A 17,232-nucleotide genomic window follows, 5' to 3' on the forward strand; every position below is an offset into this window, starting at 1 on the left:
TCTCATACATATTGATTTTTATTTTTAATGCTCTGGCTGTCGAGCACTCGCCTTCCTCTTCTTCATTTCTTGCCTTTGTGATGTATTTTTATAGCTGCTCTTCTGGGAATATTCTGTTTTTCATCACTTTTGGGGAACTCAGCCAAAATGTTTTCTTTCTTTTTATTGACTCTTGCAAAACGCAGACCGTACAGATTTTACATTAACGCTGCAACAAACTAGAATAATGCCTGTAGTCCAGAGGATGAATAAATGTGCAAATTCACAATAGATTTAGTCAGTTTCAATTTACTTGTTGTCCTTTATCGAAAATGAAGGAGAATGTTTATAGTTACAAAACAAAAAATAATAATAATACAATTAAAGGAAGAAAAAGTAAAGTGATAATGATACTGTGATGGAATATTTGATGGTAATTTTAAGGATATTAAAAAAAATCCAGTGGTCACCAGAGATCAACCACCCTGCCAGATTACCTCCTAACATAAAAAAAAATCTAACAAATTTGGAGCCAATCAACTCAGCTACATTTGTGTTTGTTCAACAACAATTTTAATTTGTGCTGTTTTTGCTTTGAAAATATTAGTGATGACCTCTGGAAGCTTTTTTTTATTAATATCTTTAAAGTGATAGCAACACAAACCAAAAATTTTACTGCACAGACGTTTGACACCAATTTAACTAGATTTGAAGAATGCCACTCAGGTCCAGTCATTAAGCCCAGGCCTGTCACAATAAACAATAAATCAATTAATCGCATGATAAATTAAAATAATTTTAATCATTTTCATTTGCTTGATTTATCGTTTTTCTCTTTTGTCTTTAATTTTTACCAAAAATTGAATGATAAAAGTATTCGGTCTGGTCTCAATTAGCTTCTTTTGAAAGATAGCTTTGTAAACAGAAACTTCATAATTCATTTTATTTATTTCTGTTGTTTTCTTTATTTTCTTTATTTTCAAATGTGTTCCAGTTCCAGTGTTTAACTGTTCATTAGAATTTAATAGAATTTTATTGATCCTTGAGAACATGTTTTTACATTATCGTGTTATTATTGCATGAAAATGGTCTCAAAACAACAATATTATCATTTATCGCAATAAGTTGTGGGACAATTTATTGTCTAACAAATTTGTTATTGTGACAGGCCTAATAACGTCTCTTATTTGCCTTTTCTTGAATATGTAAATAAGCAACAGTACTTGTGCCACCACACAAAATAACATAAAATAAAATACACCACCATATATATATTTTATACATTTATGAGTACAACTGAGAGCCATATGAAAATCTGCCACTGCATATTCACCACATACACAAGTTTAAAAAGCCCAGTAACATCATCAGAAACTGTGAAGACAGAATATTTGATAAGTTATGTTAAAAAAAAAAAGCGTTCATACCTGATAAAGGCAGAGGCAGAGCAGGAAGAGCAGCATGTAGATGATCTTGTAGGCCACTAGTTTTCCAGCAAAGGAGACCATGATGAACATCCCTCCACAAACATAGATCCAGTATTTGGCATAGCAGCTCATCACCATGCCTCCCAGAACCTTCAGCACCGATTCACTGCCAGCGCCCAGTTCTGAGAAAGACAGGAGAGTCCAGACAAAAAAGAGGCAACGGAAGGTAAACAACCAGCAAAAAGTAAATTCTCGTGAAATAGTTTATTTGTAATGGGAGGAATGTTTGGGGGAAACCTGTAAAAGCACACATCGTCACTCATGATGCAGTTATGCATTTGAGATGATGTGCAACAATCCAGCTCCGGAGCAGGGCCGGCCCAAGGCTGAACGGGGCCTAAAGAGAAGTCTAGTTTGGGGGCCCAGTTCCTGTTCAGAGCATAAACCACCACTAACCAGAGTTTCAATGCAAAATAAATCTGGGAGAGAGAGTTAATTTGCATAGCATTAACTATTTTACAAAGATTTAATTTTTCAGCCTTAAAAATGTAAAGTGGCAATCTGCATAGACAGCCAGCACAGGCCGATTGCACTGCTCTAGAGGTAAATACTCCAATAACTGCAAAAACACAAAATCTCACCAAGTATTTTTGGTCCAGTTTATAGTGCAACTATCTTAGAACACTTCAAATAAGACAAAACTAATTTACAAGTAACTTTTCAGCAATATATCCGAGCTTGTTTTAAGTCAATAACTCCTTAATATTGATGAAACATTACAAGTTCCATGACATATTATTTCATTTATGACAATAAACATTTCCAGTGTTATAGGTGAAATAATCTCACAATGGAACATTTACTTTTTCATCAATATTAAGGAATTATTGACAAGCTCCCTCTGGCTTGTTGTAGAGTAAAAATGTAAGTTACTTTTGTCTTATTTTGAGTGTATGAAGATATTTGCCATAGAAACTAGACCAAAATTTCTTTGCAAAATGTTGTGTTTTTGCAGTGAGGAGACACAGAAACACAAATAGACGTTGGTAAACATCAGTGTTTCTGTAGGTTTTGTCACAGAACTTTAGAACTTTGTCTGGTTTAATCACCACATCAGTGATCTCACTAGTCCTTATGATGATGATGGTGATGGGCCATTTCTTATAAGGCCAACTTAAATCAGTTGCTGGTTTGGCTAAAAAACAGGATTTTGTTCAAATTTAGGTTCAGCATGATTGAACAAAGTTTAAAGTCGGGGTCAAAGTTCACGTGATTCAACAGCAGCAGGTGTGCAGGGTTCGTTTCCAGAACCGTTGTTACCTTTTGTAGTGACTTCCTGTAGGGGCGTAGACATTTTGCTCTTCCTCCTGAAATTCTCCTTCACTGACTGACGTACCAGCAGCCAGAAGGTCAAGGTAAACAGCAGCTGGGAACATGGAAATGATGTATCAACATTAAATAAAAAGATCAATGAATAAATATTTCACCAATTAAAAACAGTCATTACAATTTCTCTGCTGACCAGTGTAAGTACTGTAGGTCTAGAGTTTAAATTAGGGAATAAAAATACACTGTGAGATGGGACCAGCCCAGACTTTTGAGTTTTAACCAATTGTGGAGAATGGCCAAAGAATAATCACTTTTATAACAACAGTCTTACATCAAAGGCTGAAAAATCCCTTGTCTAATGATAAACACACCTTTGTTCCACTTGAAGTGTCATCTTTGTGCCCATATTGGTTTATTCTTGCAGGAGCTCCTCTCTAGGAACTATATCAGGCAGGACGTGTTGCATTATAATGTGGCACAGCTAAATATTCAATAAAATTCTCATGTATTCACTTCCTATGCTTGACAAGCATCATGGGAAACATCAAAAGAGGCAGAATTTTGTGGGAATTTTTCTGCCATAATCCAAGAGCACAGAAAAATTTCCCCATACAGAATTATGTGTTTTGTAGGCACACAGTGCCATTTTATAGCACAGTCAAGTTACCTTAAGTTGTTATAACAACGCTCTATACAATATATCGAATGTGACTTGAAAGAATTTTGACTTTGTAATCCAACACCTTGAAATTGGGACTCCGCCTCTTTAAAAACTTTTTCTGCTCTTTCTGAAACTCTGCTTCTCTATTAACCCTTTAACGTTTATACCAGCGTTGCACTGAGAAGTAGTTTGTGTAATGAGCTCAGCTGAAGAGCAGTTCCAACAGATATTTGCTAATTGCTGCTGGCTAGTCTGAAGGAGCTGAGAGGGGGAGTGCTGCTCTGTGAGGTAGAAACTCGGAAACTGTCCATGAAGGTTTTTTGCATAATTTAATGGTTGCCATGGAGATTAAAGGATTTCTCAAAAATGCATGAAGGAATCAAAGGAATGCTCCAGATATATTTTTGACATTATAACAAAATTTAAATTCGATTTAACATAATTCTGCCCGTTTAAGGTTAAGGTTCTGCTTTATCTGCCAATCAGAACGTAGAACTGTTCTCTGGCTCGGCTCACACCTTACCATAGCTCCCAGTCTGAGGCAGGGATACTGGGCTCTGTCCAGGCCCAGCTGTCTGAGACTCATGGTCCCCACCTTGGTGGGCAGGATGTGTTCCAGCTCCATGGCCCAGACGTACTGCAGACAGCACAGAGCCAGGCCATAGAGCAGGATGAACGGAGAGCACAGGGTGGCTGCATGGCGTCTGTATAAATGAGACAAACTCAGCTGAAGCAGAAGCTTTATGCAGGTTCAGACACAAACAAAACACACTGGAACTTTGAAAATATAAACTTAACAGTCATTTTAGGCAAAACCTAACATGAAAACAAAACTTTTTTAAGACGTCAAAAAGATAATTTTTTAAAATCTAATTTAGGAAAAAATGGTAAATGGTCTACAGTTGTATCATTATCAATTCTAGGGACTCAAGAGCAGCTTCCACTACTTTCAGTCATTCACCCATTCACACACACACTGATGGTGACGAGCTACACAGTAGCCACAGCTACAGTCTGGCAAAAGGGAGTTGTCAGCAGGCGAGTAAGGTGACATGCCTCGTCCAAGGACACGACGACAGAGACGGACAGAGTGAGGGTTCGAAGCGGCAACCCACCAGTTGCAGAACAAAACCAAACTTCCTGAGCCACCGTCTGTTTCAGCAGAACAGCTAACACATGTTTCATTATGCAATAACAACATAGCACGGGACAAAACCTACCACCACACAACAGTGCGACTAATAAACAGAAGGTCAAAAGGCCGAATCACATAAAAATCTATTCGATTTATCAGGAAGCCGGCTACGTGTGGACGAGGCCCGAGTCCCGGGTGCCAGGGGTACCTGGAGCGCAGCATCCAGATGAGACACGCCCACAGCAGCAGAACGAACGTCAGCCAGCTGTGGTAAGTGATGCTCCACACCTAGACGACACAAAACAGGCTGAGTGAGAACCACACACTGGGTCAGCATGGGCCAGAGGGAAGGGACAGCTAGACCAGTGTTCTGTGGAGACACTCGTTCAGCGTATTCAGTAAGAAAACCTGGTCAGTATGAATACAACAGCCTTTAGAATAAATAACTGGTCTGCTTTTAAAAGTACTGAAATAGTTTAATCAAATGTGTCAGCGGTTTAGAGGTTTCTGCAGTACAAATCTGAAATGTTTCTATATGAAAGCCACCTGATTTGGTCTGGGTTGCTCTCTGACCAGCTGTTAGCTTAGCACAACAGACCAAAGCTAAGGTCATTACGTTGCATTTCTTACTGTAGGTAAGATACTAACAGCTCATTACCGCTCCACAGAACAGCAGAGAGATCCAAACTGTCCCTTTAAAGATTCAAACCGTCACAATAAAGAATCAACAACTCTGATGCCTGCACTGTTCTCCACATCATTAGCTAAGATCAATGCTACAGCGGTGTTAGAGGGACGTCATGGTTACCATCATGGCTATGAGAGCACAGACATAACTCTGCTGCATGACAACCCGTCCCAGCAGGAAGAACGGGCTCTCGCTCAGCTGTCCCCCGGGGGCCGCAGTGACACCTGCAACAAGAGAACAGGGGGCGTCAGCATGATGCGAGGGCTGCTGGACTTCAGAACTACCCTAGAGGGAGTGGTAGCTGATGACATGAGCCATCACAACAGGATCCACTGGGTTAATCTGGCCAACAGATTCAGTTCTGTCCAATGCCTCCTGTCACCATCAGTCACTGTCAGTCAGCAGCCTGCCTGAAACATAATGATGGATCTGCAGTGGAGCTGCAGCATCCTGCCAGACACATTACACACAGGCTGGTGGAATCAGTTTAGAGGAGCTGACTGGATTTATCGGCTCTGAAGATCTGTAACGAACTGTCAGTATGAATACTTCCACTTGGGGTGAGGGGGGGTTTGGGTGTGAAACCTTGTTGTCCTGTGTGGGACCAGTAGAGCGGAGATCAGCTTATAAGACCAAGATAGAAACTGGTGAAGCCACTCGGTGACTAGTTACACAGAGATGTTCCAGTTTCCAGTCTTCATCAAATGTTTTAGTGGTTTAAAGCTCCAGTATGTAACTTTTATCTTTTTTTTTTTTTACATATATTTGTTAAAGCTGTCACCATGTCATGACAGTATAATATGAGATAGATAATCTGTGAAAAGTTCCATCTCTTCCACCTCCTCCTTGAGCTGCTATTGCTGTCTGAAGAAATGCACCGCCCCCAACCAAAAACAACCAATCATAGCCAGAAGGCGGGTCTTAGTGCTGTCAATCAACCTCATGTCCTCGTGGCTAAATGTGCTAATGGTGGAGAACTTACAGGAAAACCGTTTATCTGCTGTTATTGGAAGCCATGCTAACTAGCTCTAGCATTCATGAAGGCCTATGCTAGCAGCAGCGTAGCAAAGACAGCACTAAGACCCACCTCCTGGCTCTGATTGGTTGTTTCTAGTTGGCACTGAGAGAAGGCAGAGAAGCTCTTTTTTTTCCCACAGATTCAGTCTCATACCACACTGTCACAAATAGTGACAGTTTTAATAAATATACTTTGAAAAACACTTTTTTATATATAAAAGTTAATTACAGCAGCTTCTTTAGAAATAAAAGAAGTTTGAGTGAAAGATGTGAGCCATAAGAACCTGACTGATGTTCTCCAGTTGTAGTTTCCTCTGGACCTTCTGCTTCGCTGGACCCCAGGGTGATCTGAAACAAACAGCCAAACACAAACTCTTTTCAATCCTGACATGTTTCTTCAGCAATATATCTAAAAAAAATCCATACAAATACTGAGCAAAGCCGTTAGGAACCAGTTAGTGGATACTCAGCAGACAAACAGACCAGGTATGGTAATGATTCCCTTTCCTAGGAGGAGACATGTTCAGTATTGGCACCAGAAGGCAGAATTTATTTTTTTGGCTAAAACCCATTTCCAAGCAATCAGAGTTCAGTTCAAGTGTAGACTCCTTGTTTCAGCCAGCTGACCAGCAGTCCTAAACAGCAGGTGCTGAAAAGGAGACTCAGATTTAGAGGAGTGGCTTGGTACCATCGAGAACACCGCTCATCACGAAGGGGAGGATTTAGCTCATTTTACTGAACTTCTCTTGTCCCATCTGAGCTTCCATACAAAATGAAAATAACTAGTTGTCAGGGTAAGGACAGGGGCAGTTAAAGAAATAGATTTTTTTTAAGTGATGGTTTGCAAAGTTATTATATGAACATTTCAGTCATTTGAAACAGCTAAAATCAGCTAAGAACGTGGATCTCTAATCTCTGCTCTGAAATAGGGATGGGCGATATGGGATTAAAGTTTTATCACAATATTTTATTGTACTACTGTGATAATAATAAAAGTGACAATAAGAATTTATCACTTCTTTTTATTTAGGCAACTTTAGGTGTCTGAATCACATGGTAATCACATTTCCATAAACACAAATACTGATCTTGAAAAAAATTGCTATGAGCTTGTTTTGGACACCAATCACATAAAGGTATGTGATTTGTATCACTAAAATACTCAATTTAATTATATTTTCAAATTTATTGATTTTTTTTTTATATTCACAATGAAAAAACTTATTTTTTTCCTCTAATTTTAAAAATTTATCATCACAACAAATACATAAAAATTCTTGGGATTAGAGGAAATTCATCACAATAAATGACGAACAATTTGATAAATTCCCAGCCCAACTTTGAATCTTGGTCAAAGGTCAGACCAGGTGAAAGTATTTTCACCCTGGGGGTATCATCCATGATGCAGAGGTACAAGACCCCTTACAGCTCCAGCGGTTCGGTAAATTCCCCAGAGTTACGCAGAGGCAAGACGAACGATCAGAGCTGTCTGACACACCTTTTACAGTCTGTAATTATGGTATCAGGACAGAACAGGATGAATGGTTATTCACTGTAAACTCTTAAAGAACAGCTTTTCTTGGCTCTGAAGAACAAGCAGCCAGTTTTAAACTGCAGAATAGATAAAAATACTTTGATTTTTTTCTTAAATCAATGATGTTTCCATATTCAATGGCTCTGATGACCCTCGTTGCTGTGGGCGGTAAAACCCGTCGCTCCCCTCCATGGTGCCATCCAAACATGTCTGCTCCTTACAATCAAACCGCCTCCACACCCACCTGTGGTTTGCAGGTGAACCACAAGCATCCAGACGGCAGCTCTCCGTCTGGCTGCTTCTGCTGAACTCTGTTTGTCAGTGTTTGCAGAAGGCGACTAGAACATCTGAGGGGTGTGTGTGGTAAGTCGGGTGTGAATACTTTTGCGTATCAGTGTAGATGACAGAGACGCAGCTACCCCTACCTGTGTCTCGTCTTCGCAGTCATCTTTTGGTTGATTCCAGGACTTTAACTCGACCAGTTCTTCCGCTGAAGCTTTTCTTTTCTCCTGCTGGGAAGAAACACGACGTTAAAGAAGAAACATCAAACCAGCAGAAAACACTGCTGCTTCTCTGGGGACATCCAAACCACTCCTGTGAGATTGTTTTATTCAGGAATCTGCATCTAATTGGTTAGAATCTTTAACATTGAGGTCAAAGGTCATTTCTTTTCTGTCGTCCAGACTGAACACTTGACATCTGCACCACCTTCTCGCCAACGTGCTTGTGGGAGAACAAATACTTGCCTGAGCAACATTCTGGAGAGTTTTAAATAATTTGCATTGAATGGTGAGGCAAGTTGGTGCCATTATAATGATCTCAGATAGGAAGGTGTGTGTTTCAAGCCTGACCCGCTGTATCTGTGCTTTAGATTTAATATGAAATGTTAAGAAAGGAAGTTTTTCTTGATTTTCTTGTTTTCTGACCGACTCTGGGCTGGTTGGATTGCTGAGGGACCAGTCACCGCTAACGCTGACCCACTCTGACCACCCCAGTGGTGTCCAAACTTTGTGTCACAAGGGGCAAAACTACAGATATTTTTTTTAGAAAAATACTAGTTATTTAATATACATAATATTTAAGAAATATATTTTTTTAATAGTATTTTTAAAAAATACTATTTATCTACTATTTTGAAATAGTACAGTATAAATTAGGCTGAGTTAAAATAGTATTTTCATGTGTATAAAACAATATTTTTTTTAAATAAAATGTTGATTTTTTTTTCTTTCACCCTCCAAACAGCAAACTTAGCATACAATTGATTAAATAAAGTAGTCTGATTTTCTGTAGAAAATGGAAATGGAAATCATTGTAGAGCCAAAAAAGGTTCTACACATTTATCTTATTAACAGAGTGAGATCCACTCAGTTCACAAGTTCTTTTAGGATGTAAAACAAGAGAAAGCAAAAGTCTGTTTTCAACAGGATCAAAGTAGCTATTTCTTTGAAAACACTAGTTAAAATTTCCACCCTTTGGGGATCAATCTTATCTTATTAGCCAAGTTTAACAAATGGCGCCGAAGTCACCTTTTGAACACTTTGGACGCTCTGGAGTCTTTACAAAACTTTTTCCATCCAGCACCATGTTTTCACGGTACTGAAATGATGACATCATCATTTCAGTACCATCACGTGAATGTTTAACATGAACACTTAGAAGGTTCTGGTGTGGGATCCATAATGGTGAGGTTTGTACCTGGTTAGACCCAGCATGCAGTCCTGATTTGATAACTGCCGCCACGGTAACGTAGAGGACCAGCAGGATTCCTGGGTTGACGTAAACCGGCCAATCATGGCTGGGATTGAGGATGAGGTCATCAGGCGTGGAGCAGTTTCCGGGTATGATGATGTCCTTCAGACCAAACAGTCTAGACAGAAACACAGACAGAGAAAGATCCAGACAATTAACACTGTGATCACAAACAAATATGAAACATCAAGAACGCTGGAATTAGTGGATGTGAGAGTGAGGTGCTAATGAGGAATAAAATGAAAAACATTAAAAGTTAAATGAAACCTTAGAAAGTGTCTGCCATGCCAGGGTTCTAATCATTTTGAGCTTTTCATTATAGTTTAGTTTTATTTCATTGTGACTTCTTGTTTGTCTAATGCTCGAGAAAACACAGCAGAAACCTTTAATCAAATCTACTCTTCTTCCTCACTCTTAAGTTATAGTGACGTAGATAAGTTGGTGGATGATTTTCAGTGCAAACTTTCAGATATCATTGATTACATTGCCCCCACTAAAGTAAAGGTTGTGACTGGTAGGAAGAAATCTCCATGGAGAAATGCACAAGTAGTTCAATCTGCAAAACAACTCTGCCGTAGGGCCGAATGGAAATGGCGTAAAGGTTAACTGCACGTTTATTATGACATCTACAAGGAAAGACTACGTAACTATCACACAACACTAAAACATGCAAGAGAGGCTTTCTTTGCAGATGTCATAAACAAAAACATTAACAATGCTCGAGCTTTATTTGCCACTGTTGACAGGCTCACAAATCCTCCGATGATGTTGCCACCTGAACTTCAATCTATTGCCGCCTGCAACAAGTTTTCAAGTTTCTTTTTAGAGAAAATTCAAAAGATCAGAGGATTAATCTGCACATCCACTCCAAAGACAGTACCAATGCTGTGCCCAAACAAAACAAATGCAGGAAAAATGACCCAATTTCAACTACTAAATTATAAAACCCTAGAAGAAATTAAGTTCCAGTTCCTGCTGTCTGGATGTCCTACCCACACATTTCTTTAAGAAAGTCCTGCCTGTTGTTGCTAATGATCTGATCCAAATAGTAAACTCATCGCTCTCTTCAGGTGTTTTCCCCCAGGCTTTGAAAACAGCAGTTATCAAACCACTTATAAAAAAGAACAATCTGGACAAATCCCTACTGCAGAATTACAGGCCAAACTCCAACCTCCCATTCATCAGCAAAATTATTGAAAAAGCTGTTTTTAAACAATTAAATAACTTCCTAACAATTACAAACTGCTTTGACTCCTTCCAGTCTGGTTTTCGTGCTCACCACAGCACGGAGACGGCCCTTGTAAAAGTGTTCAATGACATCCATATAAATACAGACTGTGGGAGAACCACAGTGCTGGTTCTGTTGGACCTCAGCGCAGCTTTCGACACTGTTGAGGGTGTAAGAAAATGGATAGATGGATGGATGAACCACCAAATGTTTTGTATTTTCTTTCAGCTCTTGGAGTTGCTATTTTGCGGACTAACTACCACCAGGTGGTTTATGAACTGCCTTTATTTGCCGACAGCTGACATAAACAGATTGTAAGAGGAAAAAAATTTACTTCACATCAGTTCGAAATAAAAATACACATATAAACATGAAATCAAAGGATATTATATCTCTAATGTCAGTATGTCTTACTTAGTTTTATAAATGCATGACAGTTCCAGTTAAGAGTTTTTTCTCATTAATTATCATTTTTATTTATTTCAGTTAACAAAAACAATTTTTTCAACTTCAGTTTTTGTTTTTCTTAATTACTTTTAGTTAACTGCAATAACCTTGGTGCCAGTGTGAATCATTCATCAGCATAATGCTTCCAATAACTTAGATGAGTGATACATTGTGTCTAGTTGACGGTAAAGTCTAATTAAGGGATTCTGCAGTATTTTCTCCAACCAGTTTGTAGAACCAGAAAACCAACCTCTGGGAGCCCAGGTGAATCATAAATTTTTTCTTGTTTGCTTCAAAGTACGGCTTTTTCTGCTACGATCTTTCTAAATTTTAAAGGAAACAATAATAAACAGCATGTTGCGCTGCAGGCTCACCTGGCCCACTGGCTGTGTGGAGGGAAGAGGCCCTGGCCCAGGAGACTCTGGTACAAGTACAGGCAGACCAGGTGGCCGGCAGCGAAGAAGCCCACCATCACACACAGTGCATTAAACCCCAGGTGGCTGATGGGTAGATGGCACGCCCACCATGTGCACACACCAATGAACAGGAGGAAGTAAAGTGCTGAGAAGACAGAGGGCAGTGTGATGCCTGGGGTGGGAAGAACAGGAGACATGTTAAACATCTACAGAAAGACAATGACACAAACACAGAGAATGAAACTCACACTTTAGAAAATGTGTCAAGTAACTGAATTAGGTTAGTTGAACCTAGTTTTGTTTAACATGACCACTTAATAAATTTAATATATGTACTTGGATAAACTTCATTTGATTATTTGAAACAAATTAACTTTTTTTTTTATTGGATCATCTGTTTTCTTTTTTCCGAAGGACCAGGTTTTTCAGTTAGCCAACAGTTAGCCTACAGTCTGCTAGGAGTCTTCTAAAAGTCAGCTAGTAGTCTGTCAACAGTCTCCTAACAGTCTGCTAAAAGTTAGCCAACCATCTGCTAACAATCTGCAGGGGTCTAAAGGAGGATCTTCCGTTAGAAAATCCTTTAGATCTTCTAAAAGAAGATCTAAAGGAATCATTTAGATCTAAGATCTAAATGATTCCTTTAGATCTTCTAAAGGAAGATACCTGCAGACTCACCCTGACATAGAGGCCACTGAGCCTATAGGATGTGCTGCTAATGCACATCACTATGCATTATTGGATTGCTGCCCTGGTCTCATGCTCCATCTAAGCTCCAGCAATTACACACACCTGCTGTTTATAACCACGGCTGAGCTGTCAGCGGAGTTAAAGTTTCATTTAGCCAACATGCCTCTGCAGTTCTCTCTCTCTCTCTCTCTCTCTCTCTCTCTCTCTCTCTCTCTCTGAGTCTGTGTTTCCATGCTAACTTGTTTCTAGAATCCCTTTTCATTGGTTGCTGAACCTGGATCTAGAAGGATTGAAGCTCCTGGCCTTTTGTAAAAATGGCTAGGAAATAGTTTTGGTTAGATCCTTCTGTGTTTTTAATGCTAACTTTGAGTTTTCCAGTGAGCTGGGGCTCATACCAGTAAATTAGCAGCCACTCACTTTTTATTAGTAGCAAGTATTAGTTAAAAGAGTCATTTAGAGTAGAAAACTTTTAAACACAGTATTTTTGGAAAGTACTTGTTGCTCTGCTTTGTAGCATTACAACCATTATGTCAATAGCATGTATATGTCTGTTTGGCAGAGCAAATTCTTCTCTGTGACAACCCTCCAAACACGAAAGGAAATCTTAAGACATACATTATATTGCCAAAAGTATTCGCTCTCCTACCTTGACTCACATATGAGCTTAAGTGACATCATATTCCGACTGCATAGGGCTCAATATGATGTTGGTCCACTTTTTGTTGAACAGCTTCAACTCTTCTGTGAAGGCTGTCCACAAGGTCGAGGAGTGTTTATGGGGATTTTTGACCATTCTTCCAGAAGACTATTTGTGAGGTCACATACTGATGTTGGACGAGGAGGCCTGGCTCTCAGTCTCTCCTCTAATTCATCCCAAAGGTGTTCAACCTGATGGTTGAGGTCAGGACTCTGTGCAGGTCAGTCAAGTTCATCCACATCAGACTCTGGCACCCGTGTCTTTATGGACCTTGCTTTGTGGACAGTCATGTTGGCACACTTGGCACAATGCAGTCAGACAAGTACTGTTGTCCTGGCAACCACCAAACCCAGACTCATCCATCAGATATTCAGATGGAGAACCGCGATTCATCATTCCAGAGAACGGGCCGACACTGTTCTAGAGTCCAGTGGTAGCGTGCTGTACACCACTGCATCCAAAGCTTTTATTACACTTGGTGTTGTATGACTTGCATTTAGCTGGTCACCATGGAAACCCATTCCATGAAGCTCTCTGTACACTGTTCTTGAGCTCATCTGAAGGCCACATGAAGTTTGGAGGTCTGTAGTGACTGACCCTGCAGAAAATTGGCGACCTCTTCACACTATGCGCTTCAGCATCTGCTGACCTCGCTCCGTCAGTTTACGTGACCTAACACTTTGTAGCTGAGTTGCTGTCGTTCCCAAACACTTCCATTTCCTTATAATACAGCTGACAGTTGACTGTGGAATATTTAGGAGCGAGGAAATTTCACGACTGGATTTGTTACACAGGTGGCATCCTATCACCGTAACACGCTGGAATTCACTGAGCTCCAGAGAGCAAGCCATTCTTTCACAAATGTTTGTAGAAACAGTCTGCATGCCGAGGTGCTTCACTGATCATTTGGATGGATGAGCAAATACTTTTGGCAACATAGTGTATGAATTAGATCTAAATGCAAAATAATAAAACATTCCAGCTTTTATAAACCAACATGAAATTTGATATTTGTCTTTTTTGGATTTTTTCAAATTCAAACTGAATATTTTTATTGTTATTTGCAAGCTTCAAGAAGTGTCAATGACAAAACATTAAGATGCCTTGTACTGTGAGACATTCACTCACTGAACATGTGAACAATGACTGGATTTAATTTATCTTATTCTCTCAAGCTGTTGAATCCAATGTAGGGAGCTTGTGCCCGTCTCCAGAGGTCAAAGGGCAATATATGGACATCCTTTTAAATTACTCGCTGTAATGCTTTCACTGTCAGAGAACAGCCTGTCCAGGTAAGCTACACAGCGTAATGAGTCAACTCAGCTGTTCAGTGGTGACACACGATGGAAACGTAACATGAAGCAGACCTTACCCGCCAAACCCAGCAGGACGACGACCATGACTCTTCCCAGGTCCCGCAGGATTTTCAGCACTTTGACTTTGAGACCTTCTGCCAGCTGCTTGGCTCTGGTTGCTGTGGAAACCTCGTCAGGGTCACCGTTCGACGACCTTTCCTCTTCCTCCACCTCTTCGTCAACTGATGACTCTTCCTCCTCCTCCCCATTCTCTGTTGTTGTGTCTGCAGATTCCTCTTCAAGCTATTTAGTGGGAGGAAAGGTTTCAAAAAGCTAGTTACCTCTGAGGTGAGACAAAAATTCAACCAATCAGAGTAGAGACGAGATTCAGAGCCATAAAATATGATCAAGTTCTGCTCTACTGTAGGGTGCTATGTTTTATATTGACTAAATTCGGATTTTACTATAGTCAATAAAACATCCAACTAGTTGTTGGTGTTGTTACACTTTAACAGGAGTTCAGTTGCATAAGAAAGTGAAGATACAGCAGTTAATTTAAAGGTTGTGGCTGCTGAGGGGTAAAGTGAGTAACCCTCCTCATGTTTGACACATGGTTCCTAAATCAATGTGTTTGCAGCATTAGGAGTCCACTCTCTGCAGGACAGCAGCGGACCCAGCTCCAACAGAACAACCAGGCCTTCCAGCCTCTTCAGTGTTCAGAAACCAATCTGTGTAAAGAAATCCTGAAAACTCTCAGGGTCTGAAGCAAGGCAACGTTTCTGCTTCAAGACTGAATCAAATATCAGCTGGTCCTTATGCAGAACTTAAGGGCCCGCTGAGGAGGATTGTAGAAATGTTGTGTCCTTTTTGTAACCAAATGTCAGACTGATGCTTGTGTGAGTTGGAAGGCTGAACCCACCTTCACTAAATGTATTCCTTTAATGTTCTGAAGGGTTCTTTAAATTTGAATCCTGGATGTTTGCACTTTTAATATGACCACAATTTAAACTAGAGTTGCACCGAACTGATATCAATACCTGTATCTGTCCAGCTATTTAAAAAAAAGTCTGATTCATACGGGCAGATCTGTTCAGTCTAGTTCTATGCTTTGTGCACCGAGCGACGTCATGCTTTATTTATTTATTTATTTATTTATTTATTTATTTATTTATTTACGTGTGCTGTATTGGTGCAGAGTTATCAAATAAATTTATAAGTCAGGACATTTATGTCTATGTTTAAGAAAATAAATGTTTTAAGTCAATTCAGCTATGTTTTTCTGTATCGGATCAGCATCGGCCGATACTAAACCTCAGATATCTGGATCGGTATCGAAAGTGAAACAGTGCATCCTTAATTCAAAATAAATAATGAGTTTCACACTGGTCTTCCCAAAGCCTCACAAAGGTTTTAATAATCAGAGTAAATGGGTCGAGTCTTGTGAATTTTATGAAGGTTTTTTAAAAACTGAACAGCGGTCTAATTAACATAATTTACCTTCTTTTATATTGCATTCTAATATCCTCAAATAGGCGTCACACACCATACAGAGACTTACTGATGTTATATTGGCTGCAGCCACCATTTCTCTGTTCCTGACCAATCTGCTGCAGAGGACAATAGTAACAAGTGACACCACACACACTCCTACATCCGGACACAAGAGACGGATCACATTCCAGGGATCCTCCAAGGGAAGCCTGTAACACACATGCATATAAAGTAAGCACAAAGCATCAGCAGTACCTTTAATACTTTACTCTAATTGTTTATGGTGTCTAACACACACACACACACCTGGACAGTCCGATGTGTCTGGTTATGGTCTCCCATTGTGAACAGTTATATCCTATTGCAGTGTTGAGAGGAGCGTACGTGTATAGAACTGTCTGGAAACAGATATGAGCCAGAACAAATAGCAGACTGGTGCAAAATACCGTTTTAATAAAGCGACCAGTGTGACCTGAAAGACAGGAAACAGAAAAAAAATCAAACAGAGTTTAATCTGCAAGCAAGTATTAAAAGATGCAATAGAGCATGTCTAAGTGCTGCATGACTGCAGTGCATCAGCAAATCCTATAACGGTGACGTCGCTCATTATAAACCTACATTTTCTCAATAATTTCTTTATTCTTATTTACTGTCTCCACCAATCTCCATGACCTTTAGCATCGCCGTCACTAAGTACATCGACTGTGGACATCAAGGACAGATCATCTAACTACAGAATATTCCCGATACGCAGTTCAAAAGCTCAACACTTGAAATATAATATCCTACCAAGTAGTGTAGCTCTATACAGCCACCATGATTAGTATCTCTGTACATCCTTCAGTCCTGCTACCCATTAGGAGGATTTCAGTGTTTCAGTCACTTTCTCAGTGAGTCAGAAGTAAATGACTCATTCTGCTCCTTCACCTCCACCCTGGATATCTGTTGTTATTTCATTAGCAGTTGGTAGACTATTTGCTGTTATGTCTTCTACGTTGGCCAAAGTGATCAGCAATTCTTCATGAGTTGTAATCAACTTGTCTTAAGGTGCATTCACACCAGCCCTGTTTAGTCCGCTTTAGTCAAACTCTAGTTCATTTGTATGGAAAATCTGTTTCGTTTGGGGAGGTGTGAATACTTAATTGAACTCTGATGCAGATTATAAAAGCGAACTCTGGCCCACCTACAAACCTTAGTCTCGGTTCATTTGAAGTGAACTCTGGTGCAGTTCAAATGCGTATGTGAATACAAGCAGACCAGAGACCGCTCCAAAAGCAGGAAGCGGACTACAGCACACGGCATTCTGGGTAACTACAGCCAAAACAAACGAGTGAGTCTAGTACTACTGGGTTTTACAGAGGTTTTCTTTAGTGGTTCTTAGTTCTTCACCAACACAGGTGGAGAGGGGAACAGGTTTTCCAGCTAGTTTGGATCATTTGACACAGTTTA

At 39.8% G+C, this 17,232-nt stretch overlaps 1 protein-coding gene across 2 annotated transcripts in view; it reads right to left on the minus strand.

Annotated features, from left to right (window-relative positions):
* The window catches only part of piezo1 (piezo type mechanosensitive ion channel component 1 (Er blood group)), an 85,743-nt gene that overhangs the window by 40,413 nt on the left and 28,098 nt on the right, over positions 1–17,232 (minus strand). Inside the window, exons 3-14 of one of the 2 annotated variants that reach the window (XM_017309158.2) lie at positions 16,090–16,255; positions 15,851–15,992; positions 14,370–14,595; positions 11,572–11,785; positions 9,469–9,640; positions 8,196–8,279; positions 6,521–6,584; positions 5,340–5,443; positions 4,740–4,819; positions 3,920–4,100; positions 2,727–2,832; positions 1,407–1,588 (exon numbers count right to left, since the gene is read on the minus strand). In XM_017309158.2, coding sequence (XP_017164647.2) covers positions 1,407–1,588; positions 2,727–2,832; positions 3,920–4,100; positions 4,740–4,819; positions 5,340–5,443; positions 6,521–6,584; positions 8,196–8,279; positions 9,469–9,640; positions 11,572–11,785; positions 14,370–14,595; positions 15,851–15,992; positions 16,090–16,255 — 1,721 coding nt within the window. Of the gene's footprint in view, positions 1–1,406; positions 1,589–2,726; positions 2,833–3,919; positions 4,101–4,739; positions 4,820–5,339; positions 5,444–6,520; positions 6,585–8,195; positions 8,283–9,468; positions 9,641–11,571; positions 11,786–14,369; positions 14,596–15,850; positions 15,993–16,089; positions 16,256–17,232 lie in introns of both variants that reach the window. The other variant, XM_008429141.3, reaches the window with a different exon arrangement.

The sequence above is a fragment of the Poecilia reticulata genome, chromosome 15 (genome assembly GCF_904066995.2).
Source record: "Poecilia reticulata chromosome 15, P_reticulata-male-v2, whole genome shotgun sequence".
Lineage (NCBI taxonomy): Eukaryota > Metazoa > Chordata > Actinopteri > Cyprinodontiformes > Poeciliidae > Poecilia > Poecilia reticulata.